Below are 18,140 nucleotides of genomic sequence, written 5' to 3' on the forward strand. Positions count from 1 at the left end.
CAGAAACAAATAAGTTGCATAGCTAGTAAAAACTGACAACTTTTTATGAAATCATGAAAGCTGCATAACTTTAACTAACAGTAAGGATTTTTACATAAAAAAACACCTTTGGTTATTTTCAAACCCCGAAATTGCTCAACATCCCTGAATAATCATTTACAAGTAGGTGGTTTAAAAAAAAAGTTCCTTTTCTTAAAAAAATGCCCAGCAAACAAAAATTCTGTTTTTTATCTTGAATATGGTATAATGCATATTATGAAGATCGGACTTTGCATTAATTAATCAAATATTATGAATAAAATTTAATTTTTTTTACAAAATTACAGCAAAGGACTACGGTCTCAATACTGTCAACCTTGGAAAAAGAGCACAGTGGTCATATACAATCATATATAGAACAGTGTGGGAGGGGGAGGGAAAGAGGCAAATAGGTAGAAACAAGCAGGTTAACTCAATGGTCAGATACCAGAAAAGAATTTGAAAAATGAGCTATTTCTATGAGCTTGCTCAGAAAAGTTCCATCTTCAATACCTCTATAACACTTAACAGTAGCTGGTGTAAAACCAAACTACTGTAGACAGGACAAAAGTATGAATGGGTTAAGGCTCTTTGTAAACAAAGAACCCAAGTCTTGGAAATAAATGATTGTTCTGGTCAATTATAGGATTTGAAAAAGGGAACACACCTTTAATACGGTAATCAAGTTTATTTGTATTATGGGTTTACACATGTAATTACTGCATTAAATAAAAGGATTAATAAATAGCAATCCTGTATGCTACTGAATTGATGAAACCACTTAGTGTGAAATTTCAATCTTTCATTTTAAATGCATGATATCTATGAAAATAGTCTACTGCTATCAATTTACAATTTTTACAAAAAACATGACTTTAGTTAACAGATAACAAGACTACAAATTAGTCTTATTGTATCCCTGATTCTTTGTAATAGACTTTGAGATCGTTTTTGCCACATCAGTTGAAAGCAATAGCAAATGAGCCAAAATTCTCATTTGTCCTCATCAGGTGCAAAATGTGGAGTCAAAGCAATAAATGTCAAGTCATGGAGAGCCAATCATTCAGGTCTACAATCTTAAAACTGGTTTGTCATGTTTGTAACACCAATGATTGTTGGCATTTAATAATGGTGTTAAAATATTAAACATTGCTTCCAATGTTAACAAGAAAACCCCAGGGAATTTGGCTTTGAATGTAAACAAATATTTCAGTTCTCTTATCAAGTCACTGTTGTGTGCTTTAGCTTATTTGATTAAAATTTACTCTTTAAGTTAAATCATTCTTTTTAAAAAAAACACTCAAACCACGCATAAAGCTACAGAAAGCAGACTTTCTGGTTATAATATTGATTCTGGAGCAAAAATTTGATTTGTACAGAAAAGGCAGTTAAGTCAACATTAATAGAAGTATAAAATGTTTTGTGTCAGGTTGCTGGGAGTTAGAAAGGACAGTCCCCTTTCCCTTCAGAGCTGAATTCATGACTTTATAATAGGAAATGCAATAAAAAATAAGTCTCAATTAGACTCAAAAATATTGTCCTTTGAAGGAAAACAAATCTTCTAGTATTCACATACGCAGGTCATCAAACATTCGCAGGTTATCAAAAATTCTTGCTATGTTGTGCATACCACTGTTGCCTTTGCTTGCGATTTTCAAGTTCTGTAAGAAGGGCTTGTCTATATGCCTCATAGGACTTCACAATCCTTTCCAGTTCCTTCATGAAGAGCAGTTTTAACATTCCTTGGTAAGTGTCCAGGTCTGCTAGTTGGAAGAGTTCCCATTTCAGAATGTGATCATATCTAAATTAGTGATAGAGACCAAAGGTGACCAACTATGCATGAACATTTTAACCTAAACCAGCTAGTCATTTAAAGTATAGAAAATATGTACAGCAAGATTTGAGCAAACTGAAAAAGTAGATAACAGTCTGAAATTTTATTACATTTTAGAATTATGTAAATAATTACACTTTCAAAAATGCAAGATATTTGTGTAATAAGAATCCTTGCAATTTGATAATAGTGCCTTTCACATTGGGAGAACATCTCAAAGTGCTTCACAGGATTTACTGTAATCTGTAGTGACTATTTGTTAGGCAAACATGGCATTTAATTTGCAAACAATGTCCCACAAACCCATTGAAGCAAAACCGCTATTTTATCTGGGAGATTGTTGTCCAGAACACCAAGAGAAACACCCTTCACTTTTACAATAGCAGTATGGAATCTTTAGTATCCACCTGAACATACAGATGGGACCTCAATTTAATCTCTCTCATCCAATGTCTGACATCTCCAACAATGCAGCAAAGACCCACCCTATCCAGCAACTGGAGTGTCAGCCTAGAGTATGTGAGTTCAAAGTATCATCGTGGGTCCTGAACCCACAACTTTCTGACTCAGAGGCAAGAGTGTTACCAGCTAAGACAAGCTGACACCCCTATAATATACAAACTTGTGGAGTCCTGTAACTCAGTGGTTAGAGCATTCGCTTTGCAAGCGAGAGACCTGAGTTCAATTCCAGGCAGGTCAGGGCGAAACCTTGGGCAAGTTTCCTTACTCCACACGCCTAATAATAATCTCTCCAAAACCAAAAACAATAATAAATTGGTCATTTTCAATCTACGACTGTTTGTGGGACATTGCTGTGCGCAATTGGCTGCCGCGTTCGCCCACAAATATACAGCCAATTCACTTTACAGTGTGTTCTGTGAAGCGCTTTGGGGCGTCCTCCCGACGTGAAAAACGCTATATCAAATGCAAGGATTATTATTATTATTAAACTTATTTCTTTTGGAGATTGTGCAGTGTACTCCAAGGCCAATATAGACTATGCAAGTTTTACCCCAAAGTAGCAATGTTGCTTTAGACCAGTGGTTGGCCAACAAAATAATCATGGAAATATCAAAATAGCATTGATTCATGCCATAAATGAAGAAAAAGTTTATTTTTTGTTCCGTCAACCAAAAAGGTTGGGCCACCACTGCCATAAATCAAGAATTATTCAATCAATGAAACATTTATTTTGTTGGCCACCACTGGTTTAGACACTTGTGGGATTGAGATTTGAATAACCTATAATGAGAGATTTGAAGTAATGGTAGTGTGCTGAATGAAGTGAAATTCAGCTGGAGCAAGTATTTTCAGCAGCATTGTTTTCCATATAAATGCTTACTTTACTGGAGCCCTGGCATAGACCTTCAGCCAATCTGGGATCTCTGCAGTGTGGTATGGGTTTGCCGGAACTAGGACGAGCTGGTTTCGATCAGGGGGTCTTGGTTGGTACGTGACAGGAGGAGGAAGAGGTGGAGGTTGGTCATACCGAGGAACACTGCAAATTAAAGAAATGATTTATCAACATAATGCTCCCTGCACACATTTTTATCCAACACAAATAAAATGTTCTCTACTGAAATTACATCAAAATGAAAAGTTTGAGATGAAAATTAACCAATATCTTCATGGAACTTCTTTATAACTCAATGCACAATTCAACCAGCAATTTGATTACACTCACACAAACCTTATGAGGTAACTTAAAAGAAAATTAGGTTTTAATTTTGTTTCACAATCATTGAGAATAAATCAAGCAGCTTTGGTTGCAGGATAAAACTCATTAGTTTTTTATACCTGGGCGCACAGGGATGCTTGTACTGAGCTCGCTTGTTAATGTGATCCACATAGTAAACTCCAAATTCGGCCGATTCGACTCTCTCCCACCCAGGTGGCAAACCTTCTCTTTCAAGCGGATGACTCCAATGAGTTGTGTTAGTATTATGATCTATAAAGTATTTCCTTCCTCGAATAGTCCAGTCTACTGTCCAGCCAAGAGGAAGAGGCATTTCATCGGTGCCATAATTTGTCAGGTTTCCTAAGGAAGTTGAAGGAATTCTTCCTATGCCTAAAGCAGAAACGAGAAAGTGTCAAACATCATTCACCCATTTGAGCTAAATTAATAAATATTAAAATAAGTTAGGATAGCTAAAATAGCACACTATTGACACTTCCTTCAGTAGCTCCAGAAAAGAACTGAACTGTTGCAAGAAAAGATAGAGAAAAAAAAATTCTGAAGATCTTATATAAAGAGAAACATCGTGAAGACCATATCTCCTATAAGACATGGTGCATCTGGAAATTTGTTTCCAAAATCCATGTGAAAACTAAACAAATGGAGGAAGGAAACTTATTGCCTTGAACATTGCTGGTACAATTTCACATTGCTCAACTCTTAAACTGAAAATTATATGCAGCTGGATTTAGTTGATTATACACATTTTAGAAAAAAAAATGCTAAATTGCTGGCATTGAAGAAATGCCAAATTTGAAAGGAGGCAATTGTTGTGCTAAAACCACCTTTAGAATAGAACTTTGCCAAAACTGGAATTCAACTGAAGATACTAATAAAAAGCAAATAAAGTTTAAGCTACTTCATCTTTTTATGCTGTCTTATCTCTTAGACTAACTCAAAGATTAATTTTCTGTNAAAAAAAACAAAATGAGCAGCTGACTTTAGCAACAAATTCCTTTTTGTTTTCCAACACAATGAAATACGGAAGTTGAAAAGAATGTTGATCTGGTTCCAACAGAATTAATTAGAATGTTTTTAGGTCAACAAATTTCAAAGCATTTACCATTTACTGTTTAATCAACAATTCTCTAAATCTTTCTATCTTCATACTGAAGAGATATCAATGGCTCCTGATGGTTTAGTTAATAAAGCTACTGCCTAATACAGGGAAACCCAGTTATAGCTCTATCTTGTTTATAGTCCAGGTCTACCGAGTTTGTTTGCTAACAGGTACACCTAGCTTTCTGCACTAAAAATAGCCTTGATATGATGTCAACAACAAACTCTTGATCAAGTGATTACCAAAGCCAAGTTTGTTGTTGACATCAGTTTCTCAGTCTGTGCATGTGCCACATCGTCATGTCATTTCCTGGTGTCTGTGAACACACTCTATATGTATGAAGCACTGCTGAGGTCACTTTGCAAGGAAAGTGACATCATTGGTGCTTCATTCATGTCGTGTGTGAAACACATGACAGCAGTGACATGTCGATCCTGGAGTTGTACATTAAGCCACCAAAGCAACAGGACCGCATACACATTAATGTGGTTGCTCTGTATGAAGGAGAATATTTCAGCAGTAAAATTAACAACCCAATTTAATGTCAAGGATATGTGCAGTCGTCAAAACATCCCAGATATTGAATTGAAACATCAAATACCCTTCAAAAACAGGCTTGAGGAATGACCTAGGTTATATCTTACTGCATGATATACTGAGACTAGTTCTTAATTTACCTAGGGTATTTTATATACCTGTTCCTGCCACTCTAATTTCAAACCACAAAACTACAGGAGCAAATTCATTGTCTTCGCTTTCTCCTTCCCCTCAGGTTCCTACCACCCAGAGCCACTAATACAGATTAAACAAATTAACAGCCAAGCGATCATAATTTGATGGATTTCCTTGCAACCCATAAATCCAATAAATGGGTTCAACTATGTTACCCAGAATGCACCCACTGCTGAGCAGTCCCGGAATTTTAAATTTTAAAAAATTGCCCTTTGGCTTTGGTAATCACATCAGATCTATTTTGCAGATAACATGCAACAACAACCTGCAGGGTAGCATCCTAGAGTGCTTGGAACAGAGCCTTCTACAACAGAGAAGATGGCTAGTAAAAATAAACAAATGGAATTCCTAAAAAAAATTAACCCTCCTCATGACTGTCAGTGATGCCAGGTTCTACAAAGAATTTACCCAACCCTATGATGGAATCCAGTTTTACAGGATTGAGACATAATCTGAACTCACCATAGTCCAAAAACATTCAGAATATACAATTTCCTCCATCCTCTAAAATATTCATTTATTGTACGGCCTGGGATAACTTCCCCTTCACCTGTGGCGCTCAATGAACTTGATCCTCCACATGTCACTGGATCACCACCTGCAGCTTGCCTGCCAATGGGATGGTGACAGAGCTGCATTTCAATGTTCCCTCTCCTTTTCTTGCTGTCCTGCAAGAAAAGGAAAGGGAATGCTATTAGGAGGTGGAACTATCGCATCCATAAGGCAAGTGTAAATGTAAATGATGTTTGATAGAGCCTAACAGTTCATTTGTTTCCTCTCCCTTTTCTCAGATCAATACTTAAATCCCCACATGTGAATCGTAGAATACAGGCACTCACTAAATAGGGAGGCCCAAGCCCCAACACTGTGATGAAAAGTGTATAAATATTTAAGAGCCAGCCTATGGCAACACTACTTGGTATTACAAAAAATGGGAGGAAAATAGGCCATACTAAATACTTCTGGCTAACATTGGACAGGATTGTAGTCAACAGATAAAGGGTAACAGCAGTCAGTAGTACTAAAGAAAGGGAAAAGAAAAGCAGAAAACTCCAGGATATTCAGCACCGATTTCATTTTTGGGTAGAACTGCTAATTAAGATTCTGTTCACATTGACACAATGAATAAGATAAATCTAATTTCACTGTTGATATCTTTTCACTCAAATTGAGTTTTGAATTTTAGAATATTGAATTGGTGTATGAAAGTCTTGATTTGCTCCAAGTTACATAAAATGCATGTTCCTCTAACATGGGTTCTTTAACACAAACAATTTTTTGTGCAGAGTATTTTTACGAGAAAAAGCTACTGCCTAACTACCTATTGTACGCAACAATATTTGCGGTTAATAAAAGACACTTAAATACTCAAGTCATATTAATTACAACTTTCAACCATGCACGTTCTATAAAATAGTCAAGAATTAGAAACAGCATGAATCTGTTTCCTGTCAATACCGAAGTATTTATGAATAATGACACACTAGTGTAAGACAAACAGTTAGCAAACCCATAGTCCTCTTAACTATATGTGAAATGAAACTAAAGTTCTTAACAATGAATTAGCCACAACCATCCCAGTTTCATCCAAATCAGGTTAGTGTTTGGATCGATGTACACTTTGGAAACTTATTTTTCCCTGTCTATAAGCAACAGTCTCACAACAGTGTACCATTCTGTTTATACATCAAGCTTGAAGTTCGAAAATACTCGATTATTTTTCCATGTACAATTAGTCCTCAAGTAGTACTGAAGCTTCTTTTTCTAGAAGATTGAAAACATAAGGCACATGCTCAAGACAGGATGCAATTAAGATCACATATTGCTTTAATCATACGCATTTCCTACAGTGCTACTCTGACTGAGAACGATCAGTGGAATTAAACACTTTTTAAAAAAAAACATTTCTATTGCAGTTGCTCTTTGTCACTTTGCTTGGAAGTCAACCAAGTATGCCTGAAGCTGTTCAGTCAAGAACGACTGAAAACTATTGCCATTACAACTATTTCAGACTTTAGACGTTGCATTCCCTATACAGATTTTAAAGTTACTTAAAAGTTTTCAATTCAAACTTAAAATTTTTGCTTATGAGGTAAGTTACAGATTTTGAATCTGGGCTATTAATTCAGTTTCCTTCCCTACTTTCCTTAAAGCAATGATTTAATTATATAATAAAGGGCTACCGGCGCAGTATTTTTGGCTCAGCTGTAGCACTTGAACCCACAACCTTCTGATTCAGAGGAGCAAGTCCCATGTCACAGCTTTGAGCTCACAATCGAGGAGGTTGGGGAGCACTGCAATGTCAGAATGTCGCGGATGTCATCCTTTGGTTAAACTGAGAATATATGATAAACTGAGATGCTGTCTCACTTTTAAGATGGTATTATTTGAAAATATTAGTATTTCTCTCTAGCGACCTGGCAAACAATCCTCCAGATAAAATATTGGTTATTCACTTCACGGCTGTTTGAGAGACTTACTGGCCTCACACACACAGTAACTAAAGTGCTTTGAGAGGTTTTGACCTGATAAGGCACTATATCATATACGAGAATTGTGAGCGTTTACGGTGCTGCGTACACATTGTTGCTGGTGCTTTGGATTCTGCATCATAAATAATAATTGTCCTTACTTTCACGTTGGGAGCATGTCCCAAAGCTTCACATGATATTTCTAATGTCTATTTCTACCAGTAGTTACAAATTTACGCCTCTTTTCACAAACTAGTGAAACCTGCATCTAAACATGAAAATCGCCCAAGTGTTTCAGATATGTGCACCAGTGGAGCTGTAAGACATATTCTCAGTCACGCAGGACAAGAAGCAAACAACACAGCAAGCTGCTAAATTGTACAGAACAAATAGCTACATCTTTCCCAGTGTCACCACTTAAACTCAAATCTACAGCATGTAGATTGCTCCCCTAAATCCAAATGTGTGGACGTTGAAGAACCCATTCCTTAGCCAAAAGACTAGTTGCTCAACGCAGCATTTGTGTCGTTAACAAAAAGAGCTAAAAAAAAATCTATGGTAAATCAATGATAGAGGAACACAACACAGAAGTCCAGTGACACATCATTACCCAAGTATGTTAAATCCTGCAAAACAGCAAAGTTTTGCATTAAACTGAAGTAAAGAGGTCAGAAAAACATTTAAATTGTTAATTCCCTTCATAGGAAAACCTAAATCTAAATGTTCATTCCCAGATAGAAAGCTTACCCGCTGCCAGTCTTCCCTGCCCCGGGGGTAACCGTGAATAAGGATCGTGATTATGATCAAAGAATCTTTGGTCGTCACGGAAACGCTCAGCCAAGTGACGATGCCTTTGCCCGTCATCATAATATGGGTCAGGATAGTAATATCGGGCACCCGAGTGGCCGCCATCTCCATTCTCAGAGTTTATCTCAGGTGGAAAGGATTGAGATGAGGTACCATATTCTCGAGGGACTTCAGACAGATTTCTTGGAACGTAGGAAGGTCCAGAAGGCCTGCTGCTCTCTTGCCTCACGATTTCACGGGCCGGCCTCTGGATAGGACCCCGTAGGAAACTTTGGTTTCGGGAAACCACCATATCACCAGCCGAAGGGTAAGCAGACGAGCCCGTTTCTGCTAACACGTCAGTGCGCCTCGGAATGGTCGGTCCGTGGCGGATGAACGAAGGCATCAGATCTGCAATTAAGACAGTGGTGCTTTAATCACACAGCGTTTCAGTTGGAAAAACGAAATATCACTTGGGGAGAATGATAGGCGTTTATGCAGCAACTTCACAAGGGTGTCCCGGTGATAAGAGGAGGGAAAACGTGGCCCAACATCACTGGTGACCGCGAGTCGAGGCAAGTTTTGAAGTCAGGGAGGAAAAGGGTAACCGGTCTCTGTCTTTTAAGCTCACGAACCCCCTTTTCAATTAACACACGTTCCCGAGTCCTTAAAGGGCATCAAACGCTTATATAAAAAAAAAAAATTTTTTAATAAAAATATAAAAATATATAAAAAAACACCGCAAAGGTGGGGAGGGGGAGAGACGCAGCTAAGTTTGAGCAGCGTCGGCGCCAACTGATCCCCTCAGGGATGGAGCGGTGGCGCCAGCCCGGAGCTGCCCGAGGAAAGAGTGCGCGTACAGGAGCGTTTGTTTTAAATTTTAATTTAATTTTTTAAAAAAAAAGGCCAGGACTGGAGTGTCGCCGGTCTCCCCGCCTCCCTGTACCAGGTGAACCGGCCCCGGGTTTCCACCCCGCAACCCGGGAGCCCGCCCGCCCGCCCGCCCGCCGCCCCTCACCCTCACCCTCACTTACTCCTCAGCATCGGGGACGTCTCCTTCTTGACATATTTGCCCTGGACCTCGGGCGGTTTGGACGCTTCGTTTTTACTTTTCTTCCGGGATAACATCGCTTGCGTCCTTCCTTCATTGGAACTCGGGCCGCCCGTCCCTCAACATCACTGCGGGAGCGGCGCGGACCCAATCCCGACTGCGCACGTCGCCGAATAACGACGCTGGGCTGAGCGAGGCCGCCGGAGGTCGTCGGGAGGCCCGGGTTGGCGTTGGTGTCAGTGCCCGACGCAGCCGCCAGCTTAAGGCTGGTTATATACACGGGAGGTGTCACCAATCCCCGGGGAGAGAGAGAGAGAGGGGGAGGGGGGGGGTGTTGGTATTGCTGCGGCTGGTCCCTGGGCTCGCGCTCTGGCGGTTGGTCGCCGGGCGCTCGCGCTGCTGCTCGCCTCCGGTCTGAGTCGGCGCAGCACGCGGAACCCTGGGAGCCGCGGCGACAGGGATCCATCCCGCTTCGTAGCCCAATAGCCCGCCCGGTACGAGCCCAAAGATCGTCACGCGTCTCGGCCCCGCCGATGGGCTTCGGGTGAGCACAGCCTCTCGCTCTCGCGCGCGCGCGCACGCACACACAAAAAAAAAAAAAAAAAACCCGCCCAATTGGGCGCGAACCCGCCCAATCAGGCCACCCTGGCCGGCGCCGGCGGTTTACATCCCGCAGCCAATCATCTGCCAACAGCCTCCATTCCCGACTCCCCATCGTTCACTTACAGCCCTCACCCACGACGGCAGCAACAACAACAACGCAATCGCACGTGTGTAGCGCCTTTCACGTCAGGACGTCCCAAGGCGCTGGGAGGCGGAAAGCGCGGTCGAAGAGGAGGGTGTTGAAGGTGGCGAGGGAGGGGGGGGGGGTGCGAGGCGGAGGGACTGCGGGGTGGAGTTCCAGAGGGTGAGGGGGCGGAGCGGCGGAAGGCCCGACCGCCGATAGTGGGGTGACCCGGATCTTGAACTGTACCCTCTGTGTGATGGGAAGCCGGTGGAGTTGGGGGCGATAGGGTCACGGAGCCTGGTGCGGGACATTGCACTCTTCCCCCACCTCGCCCGCCCGCCCATACACCTATCATTCAATGCACTTACCCTTCCCCCTTACATCGTTGCATACCTCCCACAACAACAACAACAACATTACATTTGCACAGCGCCTCTCACGTCGGGAGCACGTCCCAAGGCGCTGGACGGAGTACAGCATCTCAGACCCGAGCTGGGGTTGGGGGAGTAAAGGGGGGGTGGCCGATGGCACGGTCAAAGAGGAGGGTCTTGAGGCGGAACTTAAAGGAGGCTAAGGAGGGGGGGCGAGGCGGAGTGACTGGGGAATGGAATTCCAGAGAATTCCCACAACACAGTCACTACACTTTACAGTACAGCCTCAAGTATATTATTGCACAATGCTGATTATTTATGTCCACCAATACTGAAGCGAGTGCTGACCCAAGTCAATCTTTGGAAGTAGGATTGAAAGTCTTGTGCCAGCACCATTCACCAGTTATGGTATGATGAATCTTTCTGAATCCTTTGTATAATGTTTGACCCAATTCATCATTTTACAGAGATAACGAAGAGTCCAAGGACCAGTCCCCTTGAGCTGCTGCTCACTGCCCCTTCGTGAAAGAAATGTTTCATTTGCAATTGTCCTTTTCCATTCTTAGTCCAATTGTATCCAGTTGTAATATTCCCTTTCCCCTAAGTTCCATAAGCCAATAACCTTTTGACAATGCAGTTGCATTGAATCTTATGAAAATGTGTTTTGAAAACATTGAACAGCATTGACCAAAACATACCAATGGCAAGTCATGGAGCATCAGTAGAATTGGCCTCCTAACTGGAAAAGAATTTGTGGTTTGGAATGAAACCCAAGAGAAGAAATGTTCAAGTTGAAAGAATGATATAGCCCAGAGCCTATCTCAGATTGTAATTTTAAAGTCACATCTATCAAAGAATTGTTGAATGTGCAGAAACTTCATATGGTGTCTCACTTTTTGTTGATTGTTCCAATGTTCAATGGGCTACTAGCCCTATCTTACCTGGGAGCTTTTAGCACGGATGGCATTTTATGGAAGTGATATTGCAGTTCAGTATTAAGAGTTTCTGAAAAGAAGTGCGAGTCCTTTGGTTAAATTATGGTTCTTTATAGTTTCAACATTTGCTCCAACACAATCAAAAAATTTATTTCTTCATAACATCAATATTTCTGACACAAATTCTAATTTCTATTTGGACATAATTTTACAACCATTGCTTTAGGCAAATGAGGTTTCCAAGCACCCCATAGGTCAGCCAGACATAAGATGTGTGGGTTAACATATATATTTATGGCTTGCAAACATGACCTGCATCTGTCCATACTGTTATGTTCAATATGGAGGTATAAATGTTGTTTTCTGTATTCAAGACAAATAACATTTTTACAGGAACAATTACATTTTAGGCAGCATGATACATCTTGAAGCACCACACATCAGCTGGTTTTACACAAATGTAAATGTAAAAGCAAATACCGTCACAGGTTTAATCTGATTGTTCTGCATAGTATAATTTCAAATAAAAACTCAGTATTTACAATTCTTTTACAAGAGAGTGTTGCCCTTTTGTCAGTGTTCCACACTTAAATGTATAAACTATACAAGCTATTTATAACATTGTACATTTAAATTATCAATAATAATATTCTGCAACTGGGTTGTATAAAAGGAAATGCAGGCCTTAGTTCCAGCTACAGATGCACTTGTTTCCTCACACTAACATCACAAAAAGCTATTTTAATTGGCGTTGTTCCAGTCACATTAATCTTTGGCCTACATAGAATGTTTAAAGACTAATCAAAACACATCTAACTCTTTATGCTTTTTTTTTAAAAAAAGGACAGCTTTATATAAAAAAGACATTTCCCTCATATTCTCTTAAAAAGTATCCGTCTCCTTCACATCAGATTGTTGAATACATCCTTAAATACTGACGGGTGACGTATACCAGTGTTTTCAAGGCATCGGTAATACTGTTAAGGTTAGGGCAATATTTAACGCGTACTTTTCTCTTGTTTTGTAATTCTCAAAACATTCAGAAGTCCAAGAAAAGCAATCACTTGCTAAGGGGATATTTAAAATATAAAGTGCAAAAGTGTTTCTAAACATGTCCTTCTTTGGACTTTATAGCTTGTGACCTTATTAATATAACACGTTAGGATGAGTAACGAGCTGAGGCAGCAGAAAGTGATGATGTTGATAGGTCCTTGAGAATTTTATTAAGGCCTGCAATATTTTCTTCAAGTAGGTAATTTTTCTTCTCAGTTGTCTTGTGCCGCTGTTCAGACATCTCCAGTGCCTTGAGGAGCTGTGCGTTTTCAACATACAAGTCCTTGATCATTTCATCTGCTTTAATATTCTTTGACATCTGCAAAGCAAAATTGTTATTAAAGTTTTCCCATTGTTCAAAAGAATGATCTGATGGTTGCTTTAATGGCAAACTAATTCATTACAGAAACTTAGTTACACCTTTGTACAATAATCACACCTTTGTACAATATTATTACACTCTATTGTTTGTTAAATGGCCATTGCTGTTTTTGTATTGTGGCTGAAACAAACTTTCAGTTATTAACACACAGTGTAACTTACCTGTTCTTTCAGTTGGTTGACTTTGTCTTGAAGAAGTAACTTAACATTCCTCAGTTTATTTTCAACATCTTGCATTCTTTCTGTCCTTTTCAACAGTTGCTCATATCCTTCCTGAAAGGAAAATATTTATCAGACTGATTTCTGTTTACAGTCAAAAAGAGAGACACACTGCATAAGCAATGGATTCTAATTTGTGGAGGAACTGAAGGTATTAATAAAAATGTTTTGCTTGGCAATATATTTTTAAAAAAATAAACAACATTTAGAATACATAAAAAGACTTGTAGCTAGATACTATATAGTGCCTTTCACATAAAATGAAGGTCTCTAAATGTTTTAAAAAATAATTAAAATGAAGTGAAACAGTTACTTGAAGCAATCAGCTATTATTGAGTTCATAGTCAAATGTGATGTCATGGGCAAAACATAAACACAACTGGCCTACATCTTTTTATGCTGTTAAATACATTGGTAAGGATCTTATTGATTCTAAGTAGACATCTCTAAATTGTTAGGTCTTATCAAGTGGTTATGTAAAAATCTTTCTCTAACACAATAAGAAAGCCGAGAAAACAAATAAGGTTTGTACAATTTGCATTTGTTCAAAGTAGCGTTGTACTTTGGCGGCAAACATTGAAGAAATATGAGCTTAGCAAGTTCCCGCAAATAGTATACCCAATGAGCACAGGGCCCGTGGTATGCAGGGATATTTAGATAGAACCTGTTCAGGTCAGTAAAGTGTCGACTTGTTGAAAATAACTATTTGATTGTGTAAAAACAGTAGATGAAAATATTAGATCCTGTACATGTAAACTAAGCCTCACTAGCAATAATGCCTTTAAGGATCTAACACCTTTTTTTTTTATCTCTAGGGCCAGTTGATTTCTTCTTTTATTCAAAAACTGCAGTTTACAAGATTTCAGTTTGTTCAAGATATATACATGCACGATTTACAGTTATCACTAATGTCCATGTCGCTTGTGATTGATTATGACAAAATAACAAAGTCAGACGATATCTTGAAGTAAAAATTGTGATCAACAATGGGTCAAGTTTAAAGTACGTCAAAAGTTAATAGCTAAGTTTTCATAGTTAATGATGAAATGGTAAGGCATAGGTTATCAAACAATCAGCATTGGGTTCAAAGCTGTCTGCTACCCCACAGAAGGGGGGAAAAGGAGGATAAAGTAGGGCTGATCACCTATGTCCCTTCTCATACACCTTTTAGCAGTGACATGCACAGTGGAATTGACAGAGCTATGGAACAGAACGCTTTACTGCTTAGCTTCTCAGCTAGAGAGTGGGATGTGGCACAATCACACTCACACTATATGGGGAAAGTGCAACTAGCAAAAGCAAAACATAATGCAATGGTTGTGCATGGAGTAAAAGCTATACTGTCAAGCAAACGTCCAAATGGGAAATCAGTCAGGTGACTACACTACAATATCAAAACACAAAAAATATAAATTACAAATTTATTGTCAAAACAAAAGTATAACAAAAAAAAGGATGTGTAGTCTTCCGAATGAAGCAGACAGCCGGTAAACTGAAATCTTCATGAGGAAATATTAAAAAGATTTATCAGCAGTGGAAAAAATAACGTAACAGTTATAATTAACAAGGGAACAATGGAGGTCTATTAGTTGCTATGTATTAACCATATATAAGCACCGCTGTGCCACACATAAACATATTGTTCAGAGAGATTATGTAATAAATAGCAATAAAAGAGGATTTATGAATTATGTAACTAAGTAATGATTTTCATTAATTATCAATTATATAATTTAGAGCACCTACAAGTTCCTCTCGGCACATGATAATAATATAATACATCTGTGTTTACACAGTGAATAATCGAGACATTGTGCCTTTATTAATTAGACCCCAATCTGGAGATTTGCAGGCTCGCAGTGCCATTTAGAGCAGCAGAGATGGAATCAACCTTTACCATTGTTGAAACAGAGAAATGTTGCTAATCAACATGGTGCAGCAATTTCAACATGCATTATTTCCGTTGAGGAGTTGATGGCTTGTAAAAAACAATACTCGGTCCTTTTGTATCAATATCAAACACACACTAATAAGAAATTACAAATTTATTATCAAAACAAAGTATAACAATAAAAGACAATGCATGACAAATCAGGAAACCATAAATAACTACATAGATAAAGTCCAGTGTATCTTTCCATTCAGGCAATGGGTCTGTGATGAGTTTGTAGCAGACAGAAAATATAGTATTAAAGCCTAAAATACACAGAGTAAAGGAAATGAATGTTGTGTGCGAATGGATTATACCCCAAGCAAATAATCAAAACTTGAGAACATGTTATCCATCATCCATGTTGCAGTAATACTGTCAATTATACTTTACTGCCTGGATTTTAGGGATACAATAAACACTAGAAATTGAAGTCACGGGATTAAATTAGTGTATTTCATGTGGAATTATAAAACTTGATTTACAATTCATAAAAGTGCCAGATATCTATAATGCTAGAAAAGTTAAATATTACATTAAATAAATTTTAACAATGTATATTACACTTAGCAGTTTATTTTTTTTACATGGACTTACATTAACAGGTCTTATTGAAGCACATTTCTACACCAAGAACATAATAAATTAAAAATAATTTAGAACACTATTTTCTCCCCCCACCCAATGCACAACCAACTACAATAGTTTTGCCCGGCTACTTATGAGAAACTGCTGTGTACTGTCAAAGCCTTCACAAGTGCCCAATCCTCCTGTAGGTATCAGCATGCACAGCTCGCTGGTCCGGTAGCAAGGCCTACATAGAAAGAATGTAAGTGGTACACTTCACCCTGTAGTGTTTAAGAATTGACTCACAATATCCCATGCTACAACTACAAAAAAACGCCAACTGCACGTAAAGAAAAAAAATCCAGCAGCACAACCACAAAATCATACTTGTTTTAATATTGAAAGGAGAGTTTCTGCAGAGTTTACGTGGCCAACAGTGAAAAAAGGGGTAAAAAAGTATCAAAATGGTACTATTATAGTCAACGAAGTATTGTCACAGTTTTGTGATTGCTTGGATTTCTACTAAACCCACTACGATAGGACTGGAAGCTTGGGCACTTTTCACTTGGAACACTCCTTACCTGCTGCGTGTTGCTGTCAGCAGCATGTTTGTCCAGTTGTTCTTGCAGTTGACGACGCTGCATTTCCTCATGGCTCAGACGTTGTTGGAGCTGTGTTACTTGCTCTTGCGGCACCATGCCGCAGACCTGTTCTTTCAGCTGCTGGAGCTCACGGATATTCTGCGACTGGCTAAATGTCAGGCTCGAATTTGCCTGCAGCAGCTTAGTATAGAAGAAAAACAAATTAATAACTCGGATCAAATGTTTCTGAAATCAACCACTTTTAAATTGATGAGGTGCCCAAAGCATCACTTGGCCACATCTTTAGGGTCAGTTTATAACCCAGATTTTAATAAAGAAGACTGACAAATTCTCCTGTAGCTACATGAAAACCATTCAATTCACCAACACTTCTCTGCAGTGGTTATCCACTTGCTATGATAAAGTCACAGCTAAAGATTTAAGTAATTTGTAAAGCAGATTCAATGAGGAGTGCGTGTTCATATGTGGTAAGCAGATGCAAAGAAAACATGTTGCAGATGTTTCCAGTTAGAAGTATTTTCTTTTTGATATCTTACCTACTTACACTGAACATCTGTCTCTTTAGTCAAATTAGTGTTCCATTTGTTTTTTTAAAATAGGTGACCTGTTTAGTAAAATATTTAACTAAGCACCTCAGTGGATTCTGAGGTGCGATGGGGTAAGTGAAGAAACGGGGAAGGGAAAGGGGTAAAGAGACGGGCAAAACAGCCCCACAATAAGTCAGTTCTGCTAAATCACAAGGAATACTGTGGGACCAATTAGATACCCTATTATACCAATTTGGCAAATGTGTATGAGATACGTTAAATGTATGCTGGCCAGCTTATACTTTCTGCCACAAAAATACATATTTGTATTAAAACTGTATCATCAATGCTCATGTGCAGGTACATTCATGGCAGTCTCGTATCACATGTGTATCCATGTTCACAGAGTAGCACATGTTCAATCACACCCGAAGATTTTTCCTCTTCGACTGTGCCTTCGGTCACCTCCCCTCCCTTTCCAGCTTGGCGTCGAGCCACACAAGCGCTCCGAGACACTACTCGTGTGAAGGGCGCTATATAAATGCAAGTTATTGACGTGTTTTGGAGAAAAGCAGAGTGCCTAATTTGTGGAGCCAAACGTGACTGGAGTGAACTTGCACTGGTAGTTATAGAGATATATTTATGGTGTTGGTCATAATCTGGCACCGAATATACTTGAGATCCAGGAGCACTTCCTCAGGTCTGCTATTGGAATGCTGTGTCATTTAGTGGCTGAACACTCTGACATTTATGCTACATTTTACAGCACTAAAAGTGTAATTATGGTGCAGGAATTGAACCATAACAAGCACATGATTGAAGAGACGCTGAATTTAGAAGCATTGTCAGAAACTGAAATAAAATCAGTACTCAAAGGGTTACAGTAACACATACTAAAGTAAATACTAAAAGTGACTGACATGTGAACAGCGACAAAGGTTTATCCAGAGTTATAAAATATACAGTCAGGCTGTTCTGACTTTGAATTCACATTTTATTGTACCGCATTTATTGTGAAGTTATTTTGAACATATTGTACATTACTGGGATTACTGAAGTGGCATCAGAACAAGGAGACACGTGGAATGGATTGATGTGGAAAACTCTTCTTTGAACATAAACAGTCAAACCACAACTGGCT

The 18,140-nt window shown here is 39.1% G+C and overlaps 2 protein-coding genes across 6 annotated transcripts in view; both read right to left on the bottom strand.

The window, feature by feature from the left end:
* Nucleotides 1–693: 693 nt before the first annotated feature.
* sav1 (salvador family WW domain containing protein 1) lies at nt 694–9,985 on the bottom strand. 2 transcript variants are annotated; one of them, XM_007888201.2, is made up of 5 exons: nt 9,671–9,985; nt 8,811–9,047; nt 3,650–3,920; nt 3,195–3,350; nt 694–1,819 (listed from the first exon to the last, which is right to left on the bottom strand). In XM_007888201.2, exons 1-5 carry the CDS (start codon nt 9,762–9,764, stop codon nt 1,621–1,623), a joined length of 957 nt encoding a protein of 318 aa, XP_007886392.1. In that variant the 5' UTR covers nt 9,765–9,985; the 3' UTR covers nt 694–1,620. The 2 variants fall into 2 exon arrangements, with proteins under 2 accessions (XP_007886392.1, XP_007886391.1); XM_007888200.2 differs by having other exon boundaries at nt 8,598–9,047.
* A 1,830-nt stretch (nt 9,986–11,815) lies between these two features.
* Nucleotides 11,816–18,140, bottom strand: part of nin (ninein (GSK3B interacting protein)) — a 57,060-nt gene continuing 50,735 nt past the window's right edge. For 3 of the 4 annotated variants that reach the window (XM_007888197.1, XM_042338015.1, XM_042338014.1), the window contains exons 28-30: nt 16,452–16,652; nt 13,317–13,427; nt 11,816–13,092 (exon numbers count right to left, since the gene is read on the bottom strand). In XM_007888197.1, the coding sequence (XP_007886388.1) occupies nt 12,880–13,092; nt 13,317–13,427; nt 16,452–16,652 (525 nt within the window). In that variant the 3' untranslated portion in view covers nt 11,816–12,879. Of the gene's footprint in view, nt 13,093–13,316; nt 13,428–15,375; nt 16,118–16,451; nt 16,653–18,140 lie in introns of those variants that run through there. The other variant, XM_042338016.1, reaches the window with a different exon arrangement.

The sequence above is a fragment of the Callorhinchus milii genome, unplaced genomic scaffold (genome assembly GCF_018977255.1).
Source record: "Callorhinchus milii isolate IMCB2004 unplaced genomic scaffold, IMCB_Cmil_1.0 Scaffold9, whole genome shotgun sequence".
NCBI lineage: Eukaryota > Metazoa > Chordata > Chondrichthyes > Chimaeriformes > Callorhinchidae > Callorhinchus > Callorhinchus milii.

Bases quoted from the DNA above. Each gene is read 5' to 3' on its own strand.
- sav1 (XM_007888200.2), bottom strand. From the start codon at position 9,764: ATGTTATCCCGGAAGAAAAGTAAAAACGAAGCGTCCAAACCGCCCGAG. The intron at 9,048-9,670 runs GTAAGTGAGGGT...TCTTAATTGCAG, and splicing joins GACGTCCCCGATGCTGAGGA to ATCTGATGCCTTCGTTCATC. The intron at 1,820-3,194 runs GTAAGCATTTAT...TCACTAATTTAG, and splicing joins TATGCCAGGGCTCCAGTAAA to ATATGATCACATTCTGAAAT.